This window comes from Podarcis erhardii (assembly GCF_964252035.2).
Source record: "Podarcis erhardii genome assembly, chromosome: 16".
NCBI classification, from domain to species: Eukaryota; Metazoa; Chordata; class Lepidosauria; order Squamata; family Lacertidae; genus Podarcis; species Podarcis erhardii.
In genome coordinates, this window is record NC_138514.1 from 33,973,755 (window position 1) to 33,997,643 (window position 23,889).

Consider the following 23,889-nt stretch of genomic DNA (forward strand, 5'->3'; position numbering starts at 1 on the left):
AGGCGACTATGGGGTTGCGGCCCTCATCTCACTTTCAGGTCGAGGTAGCCGGTGTTTGTCCACAGACAGCTTTCTGGGTCATGTGGCCAGCATGACTAAACCGCTTCTGGCACAATGTAACACCGTGACAGAAACCAGACTGCACAAAAACGCTGTTTACCTTCCCGCTGCAGCGGTACCTATTTATCTACTTGCACTGGCGTGCTTTCAAACTGCTAGGTTGGCAGGAGCTAGGACAGAGCAATGGCAGCTCACCCCATTGCAGGGATTTGAACCGCCAACTTTCTGATCGGCAAGCCGAAGAGGTTCAGTGCTTTAGACCACAGCACCACCCGCTTTAAATATATAGTGCAGATGGAGCCTGGGAAAGAGACTCCAGCTTTCTCATAAGGAGAGTCCTACACGATCAAGCCAAAGGCCTGTCTAGTCCACCATTCTGTTTCCTACCGTTGTGCATCAGATGCTTATGGGAAGCTCCTTCAGCAGCACATGAGCACAGGCAGGAAGTTCTCTTGCTGATGACCTTCACTTGCTGGTATTCAGAGGAGCTGAGTTGTATCCAGTGTGTATCCAGTGTTAATCATATTCAGACCCATTGAAATCAGTGGACATGCCCAACTTACACCCGTTAATTTCAGTGAGTCTACTTGAGTATAATAACTTGACTATACACATGCCATAATGCCTCTAATCGCAGAGCAAACATGTAGCCATCGTAATCTAGTAGTTTTTAATGCAAGCCAAAAATAATGGCTGATTGTTATTATTTATTAAATTTATCATCTGTAGATGTCAGGGTGGTTCACAGCATAAAATATAACACAAAATACATCATAAAACAAGAACAAAAACAAACCTATAGCCCCATATAAGCCAGTACTGGGCTCTCAGATTTTGCAGTTGTTGCAGTGTCTGTTGTTGTGGAAAGAGCTTTTCATCAGGGGAAATGATGGAAGAAATAAATACACCCCCCCCCCCCGATTACAAGAGAATCAGAACTATTATTTTAATTTTCTGGCAATTTCTTTTTTTTAAAAAACAAGCAAACACTATTGACACAAACCACTGAAGTTGCTTTAGAATGCTAAGCAAGGGACAACAAAAGCCTTTGCTAAGGTGTCTGTGCTTATTTATTCTGTTACACAGATCAGCGGCGAGGCTCAGGAACTTTACTCCATCCGACACGGCCCTGTCCGAGCTGCTCGGGTTCTACCATCACCACAGATTAGTAAGTACAAAATCCTGTGTATTAACCCTCCCACCTTGATCTCTTCTAATCATCCTAGTTGTTTGTTGTCCAAATGTTCACGCATTCTGTCAATGGAATGTGAGCATCCCTTTTTGTTTTGCCATGCACCTGACCCATTCATGCAAGAGTGTCACCTGTGGTTTTTGATGCAGGGTGAGCTGAACCCTCTACCTTCCCTGGCTTTCAGTCCCTGTGATTCATTCCTCTGCTTTTCTCTTGGTCTAGCTTGTTTCTAGTGTCTGGGATGGGCAAAAGGTTTTGGGCAACTGACTGTGGGGTGAGAACGGAGGGAGCGGGAAGGGTGAAATTTGGATGCTAAACTCAGATCTCCTTCCCTCTCCCACCAAGGTAACCAACAATGTAACCTGTTAACACCATGTTCTGCCAAGTATCCAAAGCCTAATTCAGAGGTTTTCAACCTTTTTGAGTCCATGGCTCCCTTGACCAACTAAATTCTTTCTGTAGCACCCATGTGGGGCTCAGGAGCCCAGTTATGTCACCCCTTGCCTGCAGAGCTGGCAGCCTCTCACCTTTTTTCGAACACCCTCCCTCAGTCTTCTCTCCTCCCCCCTCCCCCCTCTGGTCTCTGAGCTGCCCCTCCCCCAGCCCCAAAGAGAGGTGCCTCCTCACACTGCCCCATGGGGACTTGTCTGTCCATTCTCAACAGGGCTGGCTGCCTGGGCTCCCTGACCTGCTTGCTTGCTTACTCTGAGGCCAGATCAGCTCCTGGCAGCCAGTACCCCATAGACAGCTCCAGGGGCACAATTTGCTTGCGGACATTGTAGCCAGGGCTGCTGCAACAAACATCTGTGCAAGCCTTTGGGAGGCAAAGATGCGAGAGGGCATCAGAGGAGGGAGGAAAGGAAAGAGGGACAGAGACCACTGTTGCCCGCGTCACCCCAGTGTACCATGGCACACTGGCTGAAAACCACTGGCCTAATTCAACAGTAGCTAATGTAGAGTCCTCCCAAGGTTGTTGGACTCCAACTAGCCTAGCATATGTGATCAATGGCCAGGGACGATGGGAGTTGGAGTTGAGCAGCATCTGGAGGGCACCAGATTGTATGTCAGCAAAACAAGCATGTGATTACACAAACATGGCAGTGGCTGTTGCATCTACTTTGGCCATCAGGCAGGTGCTTCAGTGACAGGCTGGAGCTGTGAACTAACAACCTGAATCCGGGACAGAGTTGCCATTTTTCATTTGCTTAGACCAGTGTTTCCCAACCTTTGGTCTACAGTTCCTTTTGGACTACAACTCCCATCATCCCTAGCTAGCAAGACCAGTGGTCAGGGGTGATGGGAATGGTAGTCTGAAAACAACTAGAGACCAAAGGTTGGGAAACACTGGCTTAGACAATACCAGGTGCTCCACAAATTGTGAATCTGCTGTTGAGTACTGACCTCAGCAGCCCAAGAACCTCTGCTTTGATTCAAAATCAAGTTTCTAGCCTGTATTGTAACAATGAAAAGCTGGCAAATCAGTTTTCGCTTGGTGGTGCTGGCATCTTTCTTTATAAGGTTTGACATTCTGCTGTACTCTTTTCTATAATATACGAGAACAATTCAGATCAGTTCATAATCATTTAGATTATTTATGGAAACATACAGTGGTACCTCAGGTTAAGAACTTAATTTGTTCTGTATGTCCGTTCTTAACCTGAAACTGTTCCTAACCTGAGGTACCACTTTAGCTAATGGGGCCTCCCGCTGCCACTGCTGTGCGATTTCTGTTCTCATCCTGAAGAAAAGTTTCTGGGTTAGCGGAGTCCGTAACCTGAAGCGTCTCTAACCCGAGGTACCACTGTATTTTGGTTTCTTTTTACATAGCTTAGTTAGAGAGCCCAGTGCTTGATTAAAAGCAACCAGATGCATTATTGACCCGTATCTGGAATTAGATGAAAGTAAAGCCTGTAATAGGAGGCCCAGGATAGCCAATGTATGAACCAGGATTGGGAGAGGAATAAAAGAGATTTTTGTAAAGGAGTGATAGCCATCAGCAGGGCTGAAACACCATTTTACTGGGGAGCTATTTTTTTAAAAAAAATTTTAGGTGGCTGGATGTAGTAGGGGCTGCTGGTGGATAGACTTGGCATGTTCCTTGAAAGAGATTGTACCCTGAGATAGGCCACTTGGTTCCCAGGTGTGAAAGGAAAAGCTCAGGCTTTTAACTCTGTGGCTGTTTCAACATTGTAGCTTAATAGTTTGTCAGCTGTGTTGCTAAAGCTCTGTAATCCTTTTGATGTTGGGTTCCTTAGCTGTGCCGTGCTCTTAGGAGCATAAAGCCGCTGTTGTTTGGGAGAATTATTCTGTGTCTTCGGTTTGGGAAAGATACCTGGGTGTATCTGATTGAGCAGGTTCTATAGCAATGTGTGCCTGTGTTTGTGTGTGCTTGTGTTTCCCTGGATTTGAAACTAAGGACGACCCCCTTGAAGTCTGATAGTCCAGTTCCATGGCTTTCAAATTTATCTAGTAGCGGAGGACAGCGGTGGCGTCAGGTCGGGACTTTGGGGCAGGGCTCCAGGGCCTCACTTGCAAGGTTGAGATAGAGGCACTGCAAATGCAACAGGGCTGGCTTAACCTGTTTTCAAGCAAGTTAAGTAATGCACATTGCCATTTTAAAAGCGTAAGACCTGCATAAGGCCATTAAGAACAGAGTGTAGAATTTCCTAACTGCAACCGCTGGTCAGTGGACTCTTTTAAAATAACTTTTTAATTGGGTTTAATAACAAGTATAATAATAATAATAATATTTTTTTCAAATAAATAGACCAAGTCTTTTTGCACCATTTGTGTATCACAAAAATTAGTAGTATTATCTACAACAAAAATTAGCAGTAATAACTACAACACAGATAAAAAGTTGGCAACCCATGTTGACGACGATATGTTTTTATTCAGGGAACAGCTCTAAAATATCAATAATTCTGCTCATTGCAACTTTGGCTACATGAAAGTACTGCTACTTTACTCCAATTGCAAATTACCCTATTGTATCCTGCAAACATGTTGCCACTGAAAGAAAGCACATGAAAATGGGAGGCAGAAATGAACCTTGTAGTTGCTCTTCCAACTCTGAATAATGGTGTGAAGTGAAACATCTTGCCTGGCCTTGGATTTTATTCCAAATTACACAGAATTCTGCATTGCTCACATCTGTGCCTTTACTTGAAAAGAAAATAAGGCAACCTAAAGGGCTGACTTAGTGTGTTTGTCTGTGTTAAATAAAGTAATAATAATTATTTAGGTTGCTCTGTAAAGGAAGGCAGATGTTTAAAACACTTGTATGTGGTCAAGCGTCTTGGGTGGCTGTTCGGCTTGCCAGTCTCTTAATACAAAAGTAATTCTTTAGCAGGCGTACTATGAAAAGCTTAACTTAGAAGGTGACCCAAAAATGGTAGCAGCTTTTAAGCAGCCTACAGATGGGGCGAGGCAGATCTTGGTTATTATAGTGACATGTTTCTGGTTTGATGGTGGTAGAATGAAAGCTGTCCTGTGTAGACATTGAAGAGAAATTACAGAGCATAACTCTCAGGTCTTGAAACCTTTTTAGAGCTACATATTAAAATCTGGACAAAAGTTCTAATGGGTTCCATGTTTTATGAAGGCCTTTGTTGGCTGGTTGGACCCCTCAGGTGGCGGTCTTTAAAGATGGTTAAATGCAGTCTTGCTTTACTCAACTGTAACCACCAAACTTTACCTCCTTTTAATACTAAGTTAAGAACTTAGGGGCTGGAGCAAATCCCTCTTGCTGCTATTAAGGAATAACTGACATGTTTGATGGAAGGAAAGTGTGTATGTGTGTACACATACGCGCGTGCGCGCACACACACACACACAGACACACACACACAGGATGGGTCCAATGGAAAAGGCAGAAAAGAGATAGGAGGACCAACCTCAAGAGGCTGAAGAAAGAGGAATGCACTTTTTATCATGTCGGAAATATGTTGGGTATTAGTAAAAAGTGCATTCCTCTTCCTTCAGCATCCTGAGATTAGTTCCCCCCCCCTTTTTGTCTTTCAATATAAGCGGACATTCCACCCCCCCCTTTATTTCCCTCACAAGACTAGAATTGGGGACCCACTCTGTGAAATTGTTTGGTGATAGATTCACACATTCGGCTTCAACAATAGATTTCAGTAAATGTAGTTTTTTTATAAGTTCTCTGAAGCTATTTATTAGGATAAGGGTTAAGAATCAAGTTAAGAGCCACTCTGGCCATAAAACAGCAAACAGCAACATGTGCTGGTTTCAGCAGTAGGCAACTGTGGAGGTGCATCTGTCCTACAAGCAAGTAGAGGTGGGATAAAGGATGTCAGAGAATTAAGAAGCAGGAGCAAAAATGGTTAATGCCATGGTTCCAAAATCATATGATCAGTATTCACTGTTGTTGCTGTTAGTCCAAACAAAGTGTAATTGATTACACACACAAACACGCTTACATTGAGATTCTTTTGCAATGAAATGAATGGGGTGAAATAATGTAAGGACCACGTAACTTGCATCATTTATGTAATCAACCTTCTAAGTTTTGTAATTTTGTGACTGTGGACAGTGAGACAAATAATGCCATTTTTGGTAGAAGACACACAGCAGTGGAACGGAAACAGCACTGCATGCAACAAACCCAGAGCAAAAAGGAAAATGATGCCCTCTTACCTCCCTACCTGGGAGAAAAGTGGTATAGCAGCCTTTGCTGACCTGGTGCTTTCTGGCTGTTTTGGACTACAACACCCATCGACCCCCAGCCAGCACAATTGGCGTTGTAGTCCAAAATAGCTAGAGGTTTCTAGGTTGTATATTAACTTGCACCACTGGTTCAAATTGGCAAAGTCCCCTGTTCACTCAGTTCCCACCTCCATGTTACTGTATGTATAGACCAGGCAAGTACCAAGCCAAACCAACTGTGTGAAAATGCCTTTTCACCACTCTTGGCAAGGCTTTGAGCGCTGGGTTGTCTTCTGTATGCATGCCTTTTTCTTTTTTAATTGACAATGGCTCAGTCTGACACAGCTTGTGAAATTCCCTCTGCTTAATGGAAACTTTCATTATGTTTCTTCTTTGTTTCAGATAGGCTGGATGATGACAGACTCCCCCCCCCCCTTTCCCATTTTCTTTCTTTTTATATAAAAAACCCGAAATTCCTCTAAACAGGATTGCGGAGGAGATGGCGCCTCATTGGCAGGGGAGACAGATTTCATTACTTTAATTGTGTGGTTTATCGGGATCTTCAGCTTTTGCTTTTGCTTTTTTTGTGTGGGGGCGTGGGGCGGGGGGTTGAGGGTTAAATTCTATGAAATGCAACAGTGTTATGACAGAATTAAAAGGATTTGAAATAAAGGAGTTTAAGAGAGAGGCCTTTGCAGCGGGATTTCGGTAGTTTTTGATTTGATGGATTTGCCGAGCTGTGGGCTTAAGAGAGAAAGAGAGAGGACCCCCCCCCCATATTGTCTTTTGCCATTTTGTTAAACATGTTGCACAGGGCAGGTGTAGCATGGCAAGTTGCACATATGAAGCAAACACACACACACACACACACACACACACTAAGCAAACCGTGTAATCCACCCATAACTGAGAAGAATTAAATCCTACCCACCTCCCATTGAGGAATGTAAGAAGGCATCGTTTTCATTTCGCCCTTCATTTGCTCATGCAGCACTGTTTCATTTCTGCCACAGTTCGTATTCTGCCCAGAACTACATTATTCCCCTTTCTGTTTGCTGTGGCATAATTAAGTAAGTTCTGTAACCCCCGCACCAGTGGGGGGGGGGATGCCTCTAGTAATAAAAACCTACATTTGTTGAAATCTATTGTTGAGGCTGAATATGTAGTTTTTGTTAATTTTTACTGTCTCTAAAATGTGAGAGTTCAGTCTCACATGCCACCTAAAATGTGGGGTTTTTTGGAGGGGGTCTGTTTTAAAATGGAATTAGCATTTGGTTGCTGGTGCCTTTTCAGAATTCAAACATTTATGCTCCATGATTTGGTTATATTTATTTATGAGACTATTTATAAACCACACACGCACACACATATATAATGTAATCAGGATGGTGAATGAGAAAATAGTTAAAACATCATAAATGTGTGAACTAATATTATGCAGAACAAATGACCAATACTGAATCAGATTAATTTTCTAAAAACACTTGGTGAATTAGAAATGTTTTCAGAAGGTCTTGATTCCCTCTTCCCCTCTTTGGTTTTACTCCCCCGCTCCCCCCCCCCCCCGCAACTTGAAGTTAGCTTTATGTGGCTCCTGGTGTCCACGGAGCATGCTCAATTCTTGGGTTGTTCTTTTGCAAATCTTGGGTTTGCCCAATATCCTGCGCCCACCCAGTCGAGAACAACGGTCAGCAGTTAAATTCTTTATTGACAAAAGCATGCATTTACAGCAGCTGCTAAGGTGCACAGAATATGTGCGCGCACACACGCACACACACACACACACACACACACACACACTTCTTGCAACTGTGTTGCTGGCATTAACTTTTCCAGGTTGGTGCCTGGGAGAGCAATTGAAGCAACAGTGTGGCCACACACTTCCTGGGCTTATGTACCCTTGTCAGATGGAGTGTGCTTACACAACCTGAGACTTCTCCTATATGCCGCTGTGCTTGCCTCTTCAAGCCCCTTTTAGTTCTAGGAGACATTGGGCACGGGAGGTCAGGGTTTTGACTTGCCCGCCCCTTGCCTGAACAGCCTCTCATTCCACTTCTGACATGTCCCGTTCCTCCTCCTCTGTCGCTGACTGCTCGGACTCTTCCCCTTCCTCCAGCCCTGGCTCCTGCCTTGTGGGTGTCACAGAACCCCATAAATATTTGGCTCCTGCTCCTGGGTCCGCCTCCGCCCCCCTTGCCTCTGCCCTACGCTCTTCAGAGCTCTGCCAGTCCCAGACACCCAAGCATGCTGTTTTCAGAGGCCCCGAAATCTTACTGTTGAGCTTGCTATTAGAAGAGGTCTAATTAGAAGTCTGTTGTAGCCCATGTTAACATTTCTTCCATATTCTGTTCTGTAAGATGATTCTTTCTGGTATACAGAATATTTGAAGCAACTGGTCTGTTGCAAGTGACTTTTTTATTTTATTTTTAAAAAGAGCTTTAAATGTTTATCAACAGGTTGGTTAAAATAATGCAAATGTGACACGCAGAAGGCTCTGTTGATGGTGAAACTGTCTGTGAGTCATTAAACGCTGAATAAACCAAGACATAATTAGGAAGGGGAAGTTCCATAGATGATTGGTAAACCTTTTATGCACTTAAATTTGTACCCATTCTCTTTAATCTTCTTGAGGACTGTTGAGTGAAAAATCTGTTTGCCTGTGTTAATGGTTTTTCTCTTTCAGATTATTTCAGATTAATGCATTTAGAAGTACACAGTTAAACTGTGAATTAAGCTTTGATGGAATGGCTTTTCAACAATACTTTCTGTTGATCAAATAACCTGGATTCTAATGAGAGGCAAAACCAACTGTTAAAGGCCCCGCAGTTCACTTTTTAGAACAGGGTTGTTCATTTTGTTGTTCCTCGGTTATTTAATTTCTGAATAGGGAACAGAACATTCTGCACTATAGTCAATTGAGTTTCTTTAAGTGGCCCATTGTTGGATCTTCACAAATATTGCAAACTATCTTTGCAGGTGCCTTCCTCCCTGCTTCATAGTCACGTTGATCTTGCATTGTGATGGACATTGAGTTATTCCAGGCAACTGGTTTATACAGCATTTATCCTGATTTGTTTACAGGATGGTTAGACTATGAACCTTTCCAGACTGATTTTTTGGGGTTGGTGTGTTCTGCAGCACATCATTGGCACAATAATAGTGCATTAATGGTGGCTCTATACTGGGCCATCCCCACGTAATTTTGCTTTATTAGTTGTTCTGTTACACTTCCTCAGTGTTACTGTATTATTGGTTTCTGGAGAGGCATTATTGTGCTAAAGTGTAACAAAAAGAGGAACAGATAGCACCATTGCCTGGGACATTTGTGCTATGAAAAGGAAGCTACAGGACATGCACTGTGTAGGGATATGCGCTGGGTCTGGAGGGAGCACACTCCCCACCCGCAGGCAGCCATAGTCTGCCTGCCGCACCTTGGGGTGCGGGGCACACCCCCCCCACAGACAAGCCACAGCTGTCTGAACATCGTTCCCTTTGTCTAACCTTTTGCGGTCTCAGTAGTCTGCGGTGCCCTGTCTGTAACCTTTGTCTCTGAGACCTTTTGTCTCCTTCGTCATACACTGTGCAAGGGTGAAATGACGCGGTGGAAACAGGTGCCAGAATAACTTTGTACCACCCCACTATCTCAGGACCGGAAGATGTGTAAAGGTCACAGCCCAAAATGTATCTGCCTGGTTTGCATATTTGTGTCAATAAAAGGAGGCTCCACAGGGCTGGCCAGCAGCTTGCATGCAGCTCACCTGCATTATCAACTCCTGCCTCATGTCCATCACGTCACACTGATTGGAATGGAAGCAATATGTCCATTGTGAAACTTTTGCATCTGCAAATTGTATTGAAAGCAGGATCAAATATAACTGCCCTGAAGCTATAAGGAGTACAAATCGTCAGGAACGCACAATGAAGAGGGCACCTGGAGGGCCCTTCCTTGAACGTCAGTTCAGATTTGTTTAGAAAATATGAAAACGAGCATTCGGCCTGCATCCATCCTGATTTGCTTGTGGGGTGTTTTACACGTCTTCCCGCTAACCATTTGTTCATTCCATACGTTTTGAACTATTTGCTTGTTGCTTTCCAAACTGCAAAAAAATGTTTTAATTTGGGTGACAAGAACCATTTAATCCACTTTAACTGTGCAGACATAAAATTCCGGTATGCCCTTGAATCTCTCCCACAACAAAAGTGACCATCTGGAGGTACCTACTGTTGTGTATGCAGGTATTCTGACTGGCGAAGAAATAATTTGCAGAGGACAGGCCTCTATTTCAAGCACTGGCAAAAAAAATGTAAAACCAAAATAGTATTCGAATGAAGAAGTCATTTTGGATTTTTGTTTTGTTTTTGTTTTACTCTATTCAGGTCCTCAGAAGAGTGATAACTTTGCTGAGAAGAGGCCTCTCCTTGCTGTGTGTAAAAGCATTGGATCTTCTGGGTAAGTTGACTGGTTCCAGATGGGTAGCTGTGTTAGCGCTGGTTGCAACAAAACAGAACAGAGCTGTGCAACACTTTAAAGATCCAATGCAGAGTCTGCTTCTTCCCCTTCCTCCATCTTCTGTTAATTTCTTAGTTGATTCTTGGATATTAATTTTCTCTATGATTCATCAATAGTAACATCTCCAAAGGATAGCAGGTGTCTTCCCCTCTGCCCCCAAATATACCTTGCTCCCTCAGCTTTCAGACACAGCAGGTTGCATCTGACCAACTATGTTGTACTCAGACTTAGACCCATTGTAATTAATGGACCAAAGTTTATCTGAGAGGCCAGTATATTTGTATTTAATGGCTTCAGTCTAGACTAATTTGGGGTTTATTCATGCTTCCTCTTGTCCCTGCTGCTTTGCCCCAGGGAAAACTGCTCTTTAGTGCTCAATTGGCACAAACAGCAATTGAGTTTTCTGTGGATTGCTGTGTGTTTTGAGCTAAAGAGCAGGTTTCCCCTGGGAAAGGAGTGGGGCAAGGGGACCTTGAAAGTGTAGGTCAAGCAGAAAGCCTCTCGAACTTGGCTTTCAAGCATAGGACAAGCAGAAGTGTTGGCGAGTCCGTAGTTGAACTTGTTCCCACTGAAATCAATGGCTTTAAGTCATGACTAATTTATCTGGATCCAATCCAGAGTGTATAGCAAATCCTTGCTATGTTGTTTCTAAGACTATAAAACAAAGAACAGTTTAATAGCCAATTGTAGCAATGGGTGGATTTTCCCCTTCTTTCCTTTTAACAAACAAAAAAGGAGAGAAAAAGCTGGATTCTGTGCCCAGTACCACATTCTGCACTTTTCCTACTACAGTGGTACCTCGAGTTAAGAACTTAATTCATTCTGGAGGTCCGTTCTTAACCTGAAACTGTTCTTAACCTGAGGTACCACTTTAGTTAGTGAGGTCTCCCGCTGCTGTCGCTGCACGATTTCTGTTCTCATCCTGAAGCAAAGTTCTTAACCCAAGGTACTATTTCTGGGATAGTGGAGTCTGTAACCTGAAGCGTCTGTAACCTGAAGCGTCTGTAACCCGAGGTACCACTGTATTCTGTGGAATTCAGCCTGCACACAGCTTAACCAATGAGACACAGAGTTGCACATCTTCCAGATCTCTCATTCCACTCCCACCAGGCTTGCTCTTAAGATGTGCCTGGTGGATGGCGCCTATTGTATTTTAGCTGCTTTGGGGTCGGGGGAGAGAGGCTGTTAACTGATCGTCCTTTAGGATATGTTTACAACTCACAACGCTGTTTACACTGGAGATTATACGCTTGTCAGGATGTTTATAATCCCACAAGCAGCCTTTTTGGTCAAAAGGTCTGCACGTATTTAGGGGGCCACGAATGCCGCTTTGCGGTTGTCTTCAGGGACTTCTCTCCATAACTTACATCCAGTCCCATCCTCCAAGGTAACCCAAGAAGCGTTTGGAAGTCAGCCCAGGGGCAAATGGGGATGTCAAGACCATAGTTGAGCCTGCATATTTTGTGCTTAGTGGGGGCAAGGCAGGGGAAGATTATGCGTCAAGGGTAGTTGAGCTGCAGTCATTCCTAATTATGTGCTCCGCCTTTATTATTTGGTTTCTTCTTCTTCTGCAATGGGTTAGAGCAAGGAGCTAGGTTGCATCTGACCGTAAAGTCCTCTTTACAGCCTCCTCTAGCTTTGGTAAGCATTGCATAATTATGTATTGCCCACATCCTTTCATGCCCTTCTTGCAGCCACATTACGAGGACTAGAAATGTGGTTTTTTAAAAAAAAAAAGTTGAGAGAATGCTGAAATTCTAGCCCATTGGCTGGGTTTTGGGGGCCTTGTTGCAACCTTTTCTCATGGGGGAGGTGCTCCAACCCATTGATCATTTTGGTTGCCCTTTCTCCGCTTAGAGAATAGGAGAGTTAAGATGGGGCGTGGCAGACGTGTGTAGAATTATGCATGGCATGGAGAAAATGGACGCGAGACATTTTTCTCGTGCTCCTATATTGCTAGAACTTGGGGACATAAAATGAAGTTGGATGTTGGAAAATTCAGGACAAGTAAAAGGAAATGCTTTTTTCACACACCACGTAGTTATACTGTGGAATTTGCTCCCACAAGAGGTAATGATGTCCACCAACTTGGAAGGCCTAAAAAGGAGGAATATTAATGGAGCATAAGGTTATCCATGGCTTCTAGCCATGCTGGCTGTGTTGCGCCTCCACTGTTGGAGGCAGCATATCTCTGAATACTAGTTGCTGGGAGTTCAAATGGAAAGAGCACTGATGCACTCAGTTCCTGCTTGCAGGCTTCCCATTGGGGGAATCTAGTTGACCACTGTGAGAACAGAATTCTGGACTTAATAGGACATTGGTGTGATCCAGAAGGCTCTTCTTAACATTCTTTTCCTGTCAACTGAACAGCTAAGCAACATCTGCTGTCAAAACTCAGTGCAAAGGACCTGGGGCATGTTTGGTTTGCATGGTGCTCTGGCTAGGTTTGTTGGCCATTATCTGCATGAAGATAGAGTTGAACCCTGTGGCTGTATGCTCCAGGCAGAGATGGCTCTCTGGACATTGTTGGATTCTAACTCCCATCAGCACCAGCCTGCATGGCAATGCTCAGGACAATGGGAGTTGTAGCCTGGCAACTTCTGAAGGGTCACAGGTTCCCCAACCCTGCTGCAAGTGAAGAGTAGTTGCTGTGGGTGTCTGTCAAGCTATCTCTCAGGAAAGCTCGCTGATCATCTCATTGAGCTGCCCCAGCTAATATTCTGGAGGTCAGAGATCTGAAAGCTCCACCGATCTGGAGGGAGGAAAGCAAAAGAGGGCAGCATGCAACATTTCTTCCACCTTTTGCTCAAGGGCCTCTGCTTCAGCCTGCAGAACTGACCTAGTGTAACCCAGTTGCGTGAGAGGAGGATTGCAAATGGTGCTTCACTTCCTGCCCCTGCACCAGCAGTGGTTAGTTTTGTGCTGACCTGAGATTACTGAGTCAGTACATGTGCTACATTTCTCAAGCAAGAAAACAAACAAAGGTCCTCCAGTCTCTTCTGTTCCTCGTAAAATGCCTTTACACAGAGCTGCTGCATGAGGCCCCATTTGGTAACCTGCAGATTAAGTGTTCCTTGTCATTTTGTACATGTTCCAAGTGAGCCGTTGTGTCCTTGCAATTTATATGCTGCATGTTCTCTGTTCTGCCCACCCCCAGTATTAAATTACCATTCTCTCTCAATCCAACGAAACCCTAGCATGTGGAAAAAGAGGTATTGTTATTCCTTTTCGAGCCGGCCCTAGCGTTAGGCAGCGAGTAAGACAACTGCTTCAGGCAGCAGAACCTGAGGGGTCAGGAGTGAACAGGGCTGCGTCAGCCGCACAATCTGCCTTGCTAGAGTGCTGCTCTTAACTGCCATGCTGGGCCATATTCCATCACCAGGACTGAAGTAAGGTTCATGTGCCGCCAGTTGGGTTGACTTTTGCATGTGGAATATAGTAAGGGCAAAATTAGTATGGCATAAGCTTTTTTTGTGGATCAGAGCCCACTTCCATTTTTTTAGCACCAAACAAATTAAAATAGTAAGTAGCAACATTGATCCTTAGGTGCCTCAGCCAGCATTTCATGGCATTTTTTTAAATGGAGTTCCCTTCCTTTTTGTCCTTGTAAATCCAGGCTCCAAGCTGTGAGTTGCGTGGGCGTAAGGCAAGGAGCCAGGCTGTATTAAAGGTGACTCATAGTCAACTCTCAGGCCTATACATGGTTGTCTTTTTCGTGTGTGCACTACATTTACGGGGGCGGAAGCGGCATATACTGTGAGACATGCGACCGTGGCAGGCGTCTCTCGATTGGGGGGGGGGGGAGAGTTTCTGGTTTAAACGATGAGAATTCTGCACACATTCCGATCTACTGCACGAGAAGGGCTTATTTACAAACATGTTAATATACTGTTTAACTGTCTCTCACAGTTCCTGGAACAGCTGCTTTCTGTTCCATCACTTGCCTTTTGGTGGGACTCTTGAGGAGGGCGAGCTCCTCTTAAGGATGATTGGGCACCTAGTGAAGGGCCTATGCGAGGCACGGGGGCCGCATCCCCCCAGGAGCCACTTTCCGGGGGCCACACGCCAATGATGGCAAGAGAACAGGCAGAGCTTTGTTACCATAGACTACAATGGCATTGCTCATATACCAAAGCACATCAAGTCCAGCATCATCTTATCACAGTAGCCAACCTGATGCCTGTGGAAAGCCTGTACACAGGATCTCTGCACAACAGCCCTTCTCTCCATTTTTGCTCGTGAAAATCCACCAGCATTTTAATGCAATTTTCTCATAATATTAACTCGTTTGTATGTCTATACACATTTTTGCAAAGCAGCCCCATCCTAAATTGATGCAATTTTGTGTTATTTTAACTAACATATGCATTTGTATGGATGTTTTTATACACTTTATAGACATTTTTCCACATATTACTTGGCTGGAGGATCACATTGCAAAATTCAGAAAAGTGCTTACTTCAAAGGATGTCTGTGTTTCAGTTTTCATATTGTTTTGTAAAGTGCAGTTACTGCACACTGAATCATATTTCTCCCCAGTTCCTAGCTTTCAGCAGCTTGTCCCCTGTGCAACAAGGTCAGCCTAGTCAAGGCATTGCCTTCATTTAGGTGTTGGGTTTTTTTCTTATGGGTCAATGCAGCTACTTTTTTTTTTTGCTTTATATATGACATGTTTAGTATGTGCTCTCCACCCCTATGTGGCTGGAGTTAAACCTGGGACAGGGATGGGACACCTCAGTTCCTTGGGCCCAGTGTGGCTCTCCAGTCATCTCTGTCAGGACCTTGGGACTCTCCTCAGGCCACACCCCTCACCAGCCCTGCTTTGAACCCTCCTTGAGTGTTTTTGCCTGGCATGAGTGTGTCCTTGAACTCTGATAATGCTTCTTGCTTGCCTGCATGGAGAACAGAAAGATGCATGAATGTGCGGAAACTAGCCTATGTGCAGAAAGGTGAAATTTGCATTTGTTACTCTGTCTACTTTTGCCTCTGGATCCGCTCACAACCGGCATGTGGCCCCTGGAAGGTTTTCTAGGAAGGAATCTGTCCCTTGGGCTGAAGAAGTTTCCCCACCCCTGTCAAGGATATTACATGTTCCCAGAGTTCTTGAGCGGCTTGTTGGCACCCCCTTTTCAGAGATTGCAAAGGTTCCTACTGCCTACGCCCTCCAGTAGGCTCAGGGGCCAGTTCTAGTACTCCATGGAGTCATAAAAGCGCTCCACATCACACTCCAGCTTGATCCTTGCCTTGACATTTTTTCCACACAGACCCCCCCCCCCAACCTCTGAAAAGGGTCTAATGGAGCCTGCTCGGTTCCCCTGCATCATGTGCTCCTGCTGGCATCGCCCCCTCCTATTCCAACCACCGAAAAGGATGCAGCCTTGATGCACAAATGGGAAACAGATTGTGTCTCCTGGCAGACTTTGTGATGCTGGATTCATTGCTGCTTCAGCTAACTTTGGGGCCTTAGATTACAAGATTTGCAAATTGAAGGAAAACCCTTCCCCCCCCCCCAACCCTAAATGAAGGAACATCTGCAGAAACTCTGCTTTTTAGCACAAGCTTGGAGAAGCAGCATCGAGAAGAGGAGGCAATGGGGGGTGGCAGATCATGAAGAAAACTCATTGAACAGCTTGAAAATATGTTGAGCAGTGGAATATAAGAGATTAAAAATACAAAGAATCAAACTTGAGTTATTTGAAATGTGCCCCCCGCAAAAGACCCTGAAACTAATTGCTTTCTCAGAAATTCAGGAAGTATTTAGTGATGTTATGTGCAGTAGCAATTGGGATGTTTAAGGAGCAGGAAAACTAGCTGAGCCTTCCTCATGGTGGTGTTTGCTTGTCTGCATAGGGATACATTTTGGAATCTTGCTGTGAAAGAAATGTTAATGCTGGGAATCCCTGATAATCCACAGCAAGGCCTCTACGGGCCTGAATAATATGTCATCCACACTGTTTCAGTTAAGAGGTACTTTTATTCAGGCTTCTAAAACTATGGTGTTGTAGCAAACATTAGTCATTCTCAGAAGGGAATGCCTGTGACTAACACAGGCCCAGTAATTTCAATGGGTCTACATTTAGTAGAACTTAGTTGGATTATACCCATAATTATTTCTAGGCCGTGGAGTCAGCAGACATCACCTTTTGAAACTGTTGGGGTTCCAGCACCTTGGAGAGGCCTAACCATGAAGCCTGCCCCTTGAAACTTATCCTTTTAAACTGTCCAACCAGCACTGGGAAACTGAGTCTGGGAGCTGCCATTTTATTTTCCCATGATGACACTCAGGAGCATTCTGGGAAGTTTGAAACATCACCTCCCTGCACCCAGCCCATTCAGCTGTCACCACTATCAGATAAGCCTGTCAGGGTCATGGGCATAGAAGGAGGCTCTCTAGGAAGCATTTAAGCTGGAATTGGGCTTGATGGGAACATTGCTGTGGCATAACAGACTGAGAGAGAAGAGGCGCCAACAGGCTGTTCATTGCAGCTCTCTTACTGCATGATGAGTCTGGAAAAACCTTAATTTGGACAAGAGAGATAAAAGGTGAGGGATCTATCCATTGATGTTCTACTCAGAGTAGGCCTATTGAAATGGATGGGCCTGAATTAGTCAAACTGCGGGAGGCAGTGGAAGACAGGAGTGTCTGGCATGCTCTGGTCCATGGGGTCACGAAAAGTCGGACACGACTAAATGACTAAACAACAACAACAAATTAGTCAAGTCCATTAATTTCAATAGATCTTCTCTGAGTATGACTAACATTGGATATAATTGTCTTTAGCTGTTTTCATTTTTTTACAGTTGTTTGGTGTACTTGTTACCGTAGACCAGGCATAGGCAAACTCAGCCCTCCAGATGCTTTGAGACTACAATTCCCACCATCCCTGACCACTGGTCCTGTTAGCTAGGGAGGATGGGAGTTGTATTCCCAAAACATCTGGAGGGCCGAGTTTGCCTACGCCTGCCCTAGACACCTTTGAGAGGAAGGCAGGATTTAAATTTCAACAACAACAACATAACCCATTAAAACCACTGCCCTTTGTCTTACACTGGTATCACCACCCCCACCCCCACCATCACCTGTATTTATATCCCACCTTTTCCCAGACTCAATGCAGCTTTAACAAATTAAAACAAGGCAGATAAAATACAAAAAGCTAAAAACACATAACAGAAAATAGTAATTGAACTATATCAAAATAATGTATGCCACAGAACTCATCAAAAATGGGTATATTTTGCCTCCCCCTCCCTAAAACAATACCCATCTTCATTTGAGCTTTTCTTACACGCTGATCTTATGCACACTCACATACACACTTGCAGCGAAAGAACAGGGTAGACTAGATGGACCAATGACCTGACTGGGTGTAGTGCAGTTTCTTGTTTTCCAACATGTACAGCAGAGATGGGGAATACATGCTGCTAACCCACACAGATGCTAATGAACTACAGTTCCCAGCATCTAGTATGGCCAGCAGATTGCAGATTCTGGGAGCTGCAGTCCCACATCTGGAGGGCCACAAGGTCCCCATCCAAGGAGTCTGGAAAGAAGATAATGCGACTTCAGTTAAACATATGGAGGTTTAATTTTTTGTTTGAAGTGAGCTTTTGTGAAAATCGCACTTGGAATGTTTTCCGGAGTCAGTTTATTAATAAAGTACCTTGGAAGCTGTTAACATTAACAGCCTGTTTCAACTGCAGGACATTTATGGACGTGCTAATGTTTGGCAAAGAAGCAATTTCAACAGGCAAATATTTTTTTTATATTAAAAAAAACCAACACCCTGGTGTTTAAAGCTGAACTTTATTACTACCTTTAATCATGTGTGTGTAATTAATAGAAACCCCCTGCCATTGCGTTACAAGCCATCCATCTGTGGTAGTTCTTGATGGGAGACTCCAGTGTTCAGCCATGAAGGATCTGTGGTTCATAATGTTTTTAAAGAAGTGTCTAGTTGTGAAATGCCTTGGAAGTGGCAAATTGGGCGGGAGGGGGCTGTTCTTCCCCACCCCACTTTGGGTGGATCACCCAGGAGAAGGGAATTAACCACGATGAATAAGCTTTTTGTTCACAGTTCTCCAGTGTCGGATCTGAGTAACTCCGCCACTGCCCCGTAATTTAAAAACTGGAATGTCTGTGTAAAGGCTCCTCTCGGTGCCAAACAGTTACCCAGTGAAATCGGAGGCTGGTTTGGAAGTTTGAATCTGAGGAGGGAGCACTCCAGCTTTGCAGTCAAGGCACCTAGAAAGGGTGGTTGGCATCCTGCCTTGTTGCATTTGGATTTCATCCGTCCTCAAAGAAGCTCAGGGGGAGCGTATGTAGGTCTTTGCTTATTTTATCCTCTTTGCAAGCCCATGAGGCAGGCAGGGCCAGACGCTGGTTGAAACAAGATTTTAGCTCCAGCAAAGTCCCAGGACTTGCAGCAAAGATCACTTCCTTAGAATAAAATGAGATTTGTGCACTTCTTACAAATACGTGTATCTTAGTCTGTGGGCAGGGAACCCTCAGGCTACATCCAGCCCAGAAAGCATCTTCTGGTTGCCCGCCAGCCCCCTCCCAAAATAAGACCCCTATTCCTTTTGCTTTGGGTGCATACACAACATGCATTTAAAGCACATCTCCCCTGCCCCAGAATCATGGGAACTGTTGTTTGAGAAGGGTGCTGGGAATTGCAGTCTGTGAAGCAGGGGCAGCCCTCCCCATTTCACCACCTGACGTGAAATGGAAATGTAACCCCCCCCCCACTGGACCCTCCATGGCACCATGGCACCACCACTGAAATGCTTCTTCATGCAAGCTCAGCAAGAGCCAGGGCATTCTGCAAGGCTTTGTTGCTTGTCTCCTCTGCCTCAGGGGCAGGGAAGATGACCAGCAACAGGGCATATTGGAATGCCTCACTCTCACCAGCAAGAGGGGGCCGTTCCAGCAGCAGTGGAAGTGGTGAGGCCTTTTGTACTGCCTCATTGGCCGGCCGGCTTTTCTGCAAGGGGTGAACTACAGTTCACAGGGTCCATTTGGTGGGGAGAATGTGCTTATATGTATGGTGTATATGCAGCCTTACTTGCAAAGGCACCTCTTCTTCTTCTGGCGTGTCTCAGTTGCTTAGTCTTAGCCAGATAAAAATTGCATGTGCAAAATCTGCAAAGGGAGCTGCAAATGGGAGCAACATTGTGGACAAACTCTTCACCTACATCAATTCAAAATGTCATGAATTTGTGTGCATCTGTGAAAAAAACCCCAACCCTTCAGGTCTGGGTTCCCCAAATAGGCTGCCCGTCAACCATCTCTGTTCTGTTGAAATATCCCTGAAAATTGTGATAAATTGCTTCAAAAACAAACAGTCGCCCAGTTTCCTGCTCCCCAAACCCTCTCTCTCCAATAGGTCTGGTGAAACATTTGCAGAACTTTTCTCGTGAACTGGTGTGTGATTCTCCTCCATCTCAAGAACTTTCATCGTTCTTTCCCCCACGGTTTCTGTTATGATGCCTAAAAATAGGTTTAAATTAAAGCTTGCTCGCTTTCCTCCAAAATTAAGCACTCTGTTGGGACCTATAGGGAAACTGAATGTGTGTGTGTGTGTGTGTGTGTGTGTGTGTGTGTTGTCTCGGCAGGGGCACTGGAACCCACCCAGTTAAAACATTAAGCAACAGCCGGCTGAAACCACAGGTTCCATTTGCTTTCAGATGTTTCATATGTGGCTTAGGTATGGCAGAAAGGTTTGGCCGGGGGAGAAGACTTTTAAAACCATTTTGAATGCATAGATTTAGCAAAACGTCTACAGCTGAAATCTTGAGAGGGTGTGTATTAAGAGATGTGGCAGCAGCCTTAAGCCCTGGGGGACAAGGAGGGAGCCACAAATCTAAATAGGAAGTTCGTGGATGCTAATTTCTTCATCACCTTGCCCCAACCATAAACTGAGATATGTGTGCCTTCTAAGGCAGGGTTTTCAAAAGTGGTGCCTTTATCCCCCCACTCCCGAGAGGAAGGGCGTTACAAAGAGCTTGGTTTGCAGGCTGGAGGAATGCTGGCAGTGTGATTTGTGTGTGAAAAGGCACAGGAATAGTTAGGAGCAATATGGATGTTCTTCACTCCCACCATCTTCATTAGATTTCTCACCCACCCTTCACCGTAAGGTCTCAGGGTGGGCGACGAGGACATAAAACACAGTCTTTAATACGATATTAAAATCTGTTAAATACCATTGGCTACTAACCACGATGACTATGCTCTGCCTCCACTGTTTGCCTCTGCATGCCAGTTGCTGGGGATCACACATGTGGAGAGCCAGTGTTGCACTCAGGTCCTGCTTGCAGGCTTCCCCTTGAAACGTCTGGTTGGCTACTGTGAGAACAAGATGCTGGTGCTGGCCTGATTCAGCAAGCCAGCTCTTATGTCAACCCTATTAACATTATTGTCTATGACGGATGTGTTCTACCTCCAGGAAGCTTTTGGTAGACCTTCTCTATCTAGCAGGGCCCAGTGGCAAGTCTGAGGATGGGGTCAGTCAGGTTCCCGAGAGTACTTCATTCTTAGATTGAGTCTCTAACTGCATTTCCAGCAGCTTGGCACACGGGGCAACTGTACATAGAGCTGAAAGATAGAATCATAGAACTGTAGAGTTGGAAGGGATTGCAAGGGTTATTTGTCTAGCCCCCAGCAATGCAGGAATCTTTTGCTCAGCGTTGGGCTTGAACCCACGGTCCTAAGACTAAGAGTCTCGAGCTCTACTGACTAAGCTATCCCAGGGACATTAGAAGCTGCCTTATGTCTACGTGATTGCAAAGGGAAAGAATAAAGATTGGGGGCTTGAAGAGGTCGTGGGGTACTTCAGAAAGAAGTTTCTGATGTATGATAGTGTGAAAAAAATGGTTTGGGAACTATGAACTTCATATGTACAGAGTGCACCTCTCTTGTCAGTATGGGACCTTTGTACAGCAAGCCCACAACTTGTGCACGTTTAATTTGTGCACATTCAGTTTTACGCTCTTGGCAAAAAAATCGAAAAAAGAATTGAAAAAGGGGCGAAAAGGAGGTGAGCATTTGGGGGGAAAAGACTGGCAATCCCACCTGCCATTGCACCCAGTGTGTTTTGACTCTACGTGATTTTGGCTTTACTCCCAATCCCTGGAATGAAACACCCTGCATAAGTTGAGGGTTTATTGTACTTCATAAGGTGATTCCACAATACAATGTGAGAACAGGATGTGGGACTAAGTGGGCATTTTTTATTACACTTTATGATAATGATTAATAAGTGTTGATTATCTGTGTTATTTCTTGACTTGGCTTCATTGAATGGTTTTGATGACAACTTTATCAGTGAACTCAGACTGGCAGCAGCTCTCCAGGATTTCATTCCCAGCCCCATTTCTTTGAACCTGGGACCTTCTGCATGGAATGCAGATGTAACCCTTTTCTTGGTTCTACACCCACATACTTCTGACAGTTAGGCATTTATAACTTGTAAATAACACCAGAGCTGTCTGGCCTCTCTCATTTGCCTTGCTGTGTCCTACAGGCTCCAGTGTCAAGTAGTTCCCAGTTGTGAGGCTGGGGCAAGGCAATAGAGATGTGAGCATCTCTCCGGGTAGGCTTGCCTGAATTACAAAAGTACTTTGATTGGTTAAAAATAAAGCCATGACAATGACACTTTAAAGACCTGAGATGATGCGACCCTGGATGCAAGGCAGAATTTTCTGGAGCTTCCAGAAGTTTCCACTGCAACGTGTGCAAATTAGGCATAACGTTTGAACTCGTGTCCCATCCCATCCTCCTCCTGCCCTGTGCTGCGTTGTCCTCCGTCTGCATTGGAGGACTAAAGCAAAACATCCGTCTTGAGAGCTTTAGCAATTGGCCAGATGAGCCCATCTGCCGTGTACAGTTGCTTTTTCACAAAGGGCAGCTGTCCTGGCCACTGGAGCGGGGGAGACTCTGCTAATCCTGAACACCATCAGAGGGGCAATCAAGCCGGCCCAAGGACTACTCTTTAAAGAAAACAAAACCACTTAAAATTATTAAATAATGTAACCGCTATCAAGTTAATTAGAAGAGGAACAAATCCCACCAAAATAAATGTGTTTTCAATATGGGCTTTCTTCAGGATGGGGCTCGCGTGGGGGGGGGGGCAGGGAGGGTACAGTACAAACCAGGGAACGAGAGGAAATCTTATTTCTGGCAGCCCTGTAGACATGGAACTGTGGTTGAACTTTTTACCCTAATTACGTCCTTGCTAATGCCCGGAGCAGTCTGGAATCAAAGCATCCCTTCAGGCCTTGGAAAGTCTCTGATGTGGCCAGCGTTTGTTGTGTGATGAGGGTTACTTAAGGGGGAAGAGGGGATGAAGAACAGAAGTAAAAAATAAAAATAAAAAAATGCACTGGAATATAGTGACAGGGTGCTCCCCCCCTTCTTTTTCCCCTTCAGAATTTTCTCAGTTACCACCCACCTCACTTGTTGCCTACAAAAATAGTGTAATTGTTTGCATCTGTGTGTTTTTGTCTGCCTTCGGAATAGCTGCTATAAATCAATGTGACAGAGAGTCGAACGTACGCCTTCCTCCTTGCTTTTCTAATTGGTGCTGTCTCTTCCTTGAGTTTCTATCTGTTGCACAAGGTTAAGAAACAACAAAACACCTTGCAAGAAAAAAAGGAAGGGAATAAAAATAAAACCCCTCTTCTCCTCACCCCTGCATGCAGCATTAAAGGTGCAGATCATGGCCTTGAATGTTTTGCTTTCCTTTCCTGCTCTCACCCAAGAGGTTGGGACAGCTTGATAAGGCAACTGTTAAATGCATTGGAAGGGTTAATAAAAGTTTCTGAAATGGATGAATGGATTTATTTATTGGTGCCATGTTTATTCTGCCTATTCTCCACAGAACTCTATAGGAACCACAGATGCTTGTCTCCTCTCACCCTGGTCCATAGCATGCTGTCTTCACAAACAGCTGTGGGGTAGGCTAGACCAGGGAGTACAGACTCAAGGGCCACATTCCCTTCTAAGCTGCCTTCCAAGGGCCACATGCTGGTGGTGAGCAGGGCCAGAAGCAAAAGTGGATGGAGCAGCAAATGTAAATTCCAGCTTTGTACAGTGGGCTTGTTTCTGTGCCCCCCTCTCTATCTTCCATCCAGGGAAGCAAGAAGCATTTCCAGATTCAAGGATGCATTCCAGCCAGGAAAAAACACTTGGGGTACGGATCAGAGCCAGCGAGGGGTGTGGCCTGTGGAGTGTTCTGGGGCAAGATAGTCGGGCCCAGAAGGTCACATTTGGCCCCCAGGCCTGAGATTTCCCATCCTTCGGTTGGGCTGAGAGATTGGGATTTGCCCAAGGTTACCTATGGAGCTTCATAGCTAAGTGGGGATTTGAACCTGCGGCTTCCCCCATCCTCCTCCAATGTCTTAGCTCAGGGTGGAACATCCTGTAGCCCTCCATATGTTGTTGGGCTGCAACTTCCACCAT

General features: G+C 44.8%; 1 protein-coding gene across 4 annotated transcripts in view; it reads left to right on the forward strand.

Annotated features, from left to right (window-relative positions):
• Nucleotides 1–23,889, forward strand: part of BCAS3 (BCAS3 microtubule associated cell migration factor) — a 460,752-nt gene that overhangs the window by 18,393 nt on the left and 418,470 nt on the right. For all 4 annotated transcript variants that reach the window (XM_081844097.1, XM_081844099.1, XM_081844096.1 and 1 more), the window contains exons 6-7: nt 1,147–1,228; nt 10,298–10,370. In XM_081844097.1, coding sequence (XP_081700223.1) covers nt 1,147–1,228; nt 10,298–10,370 — 155 coding nt within the window. The remainder of the gene's footprint in view (nt 1–1,146; nt 1,229–10,297; nt 10,371–23,889) is intronic.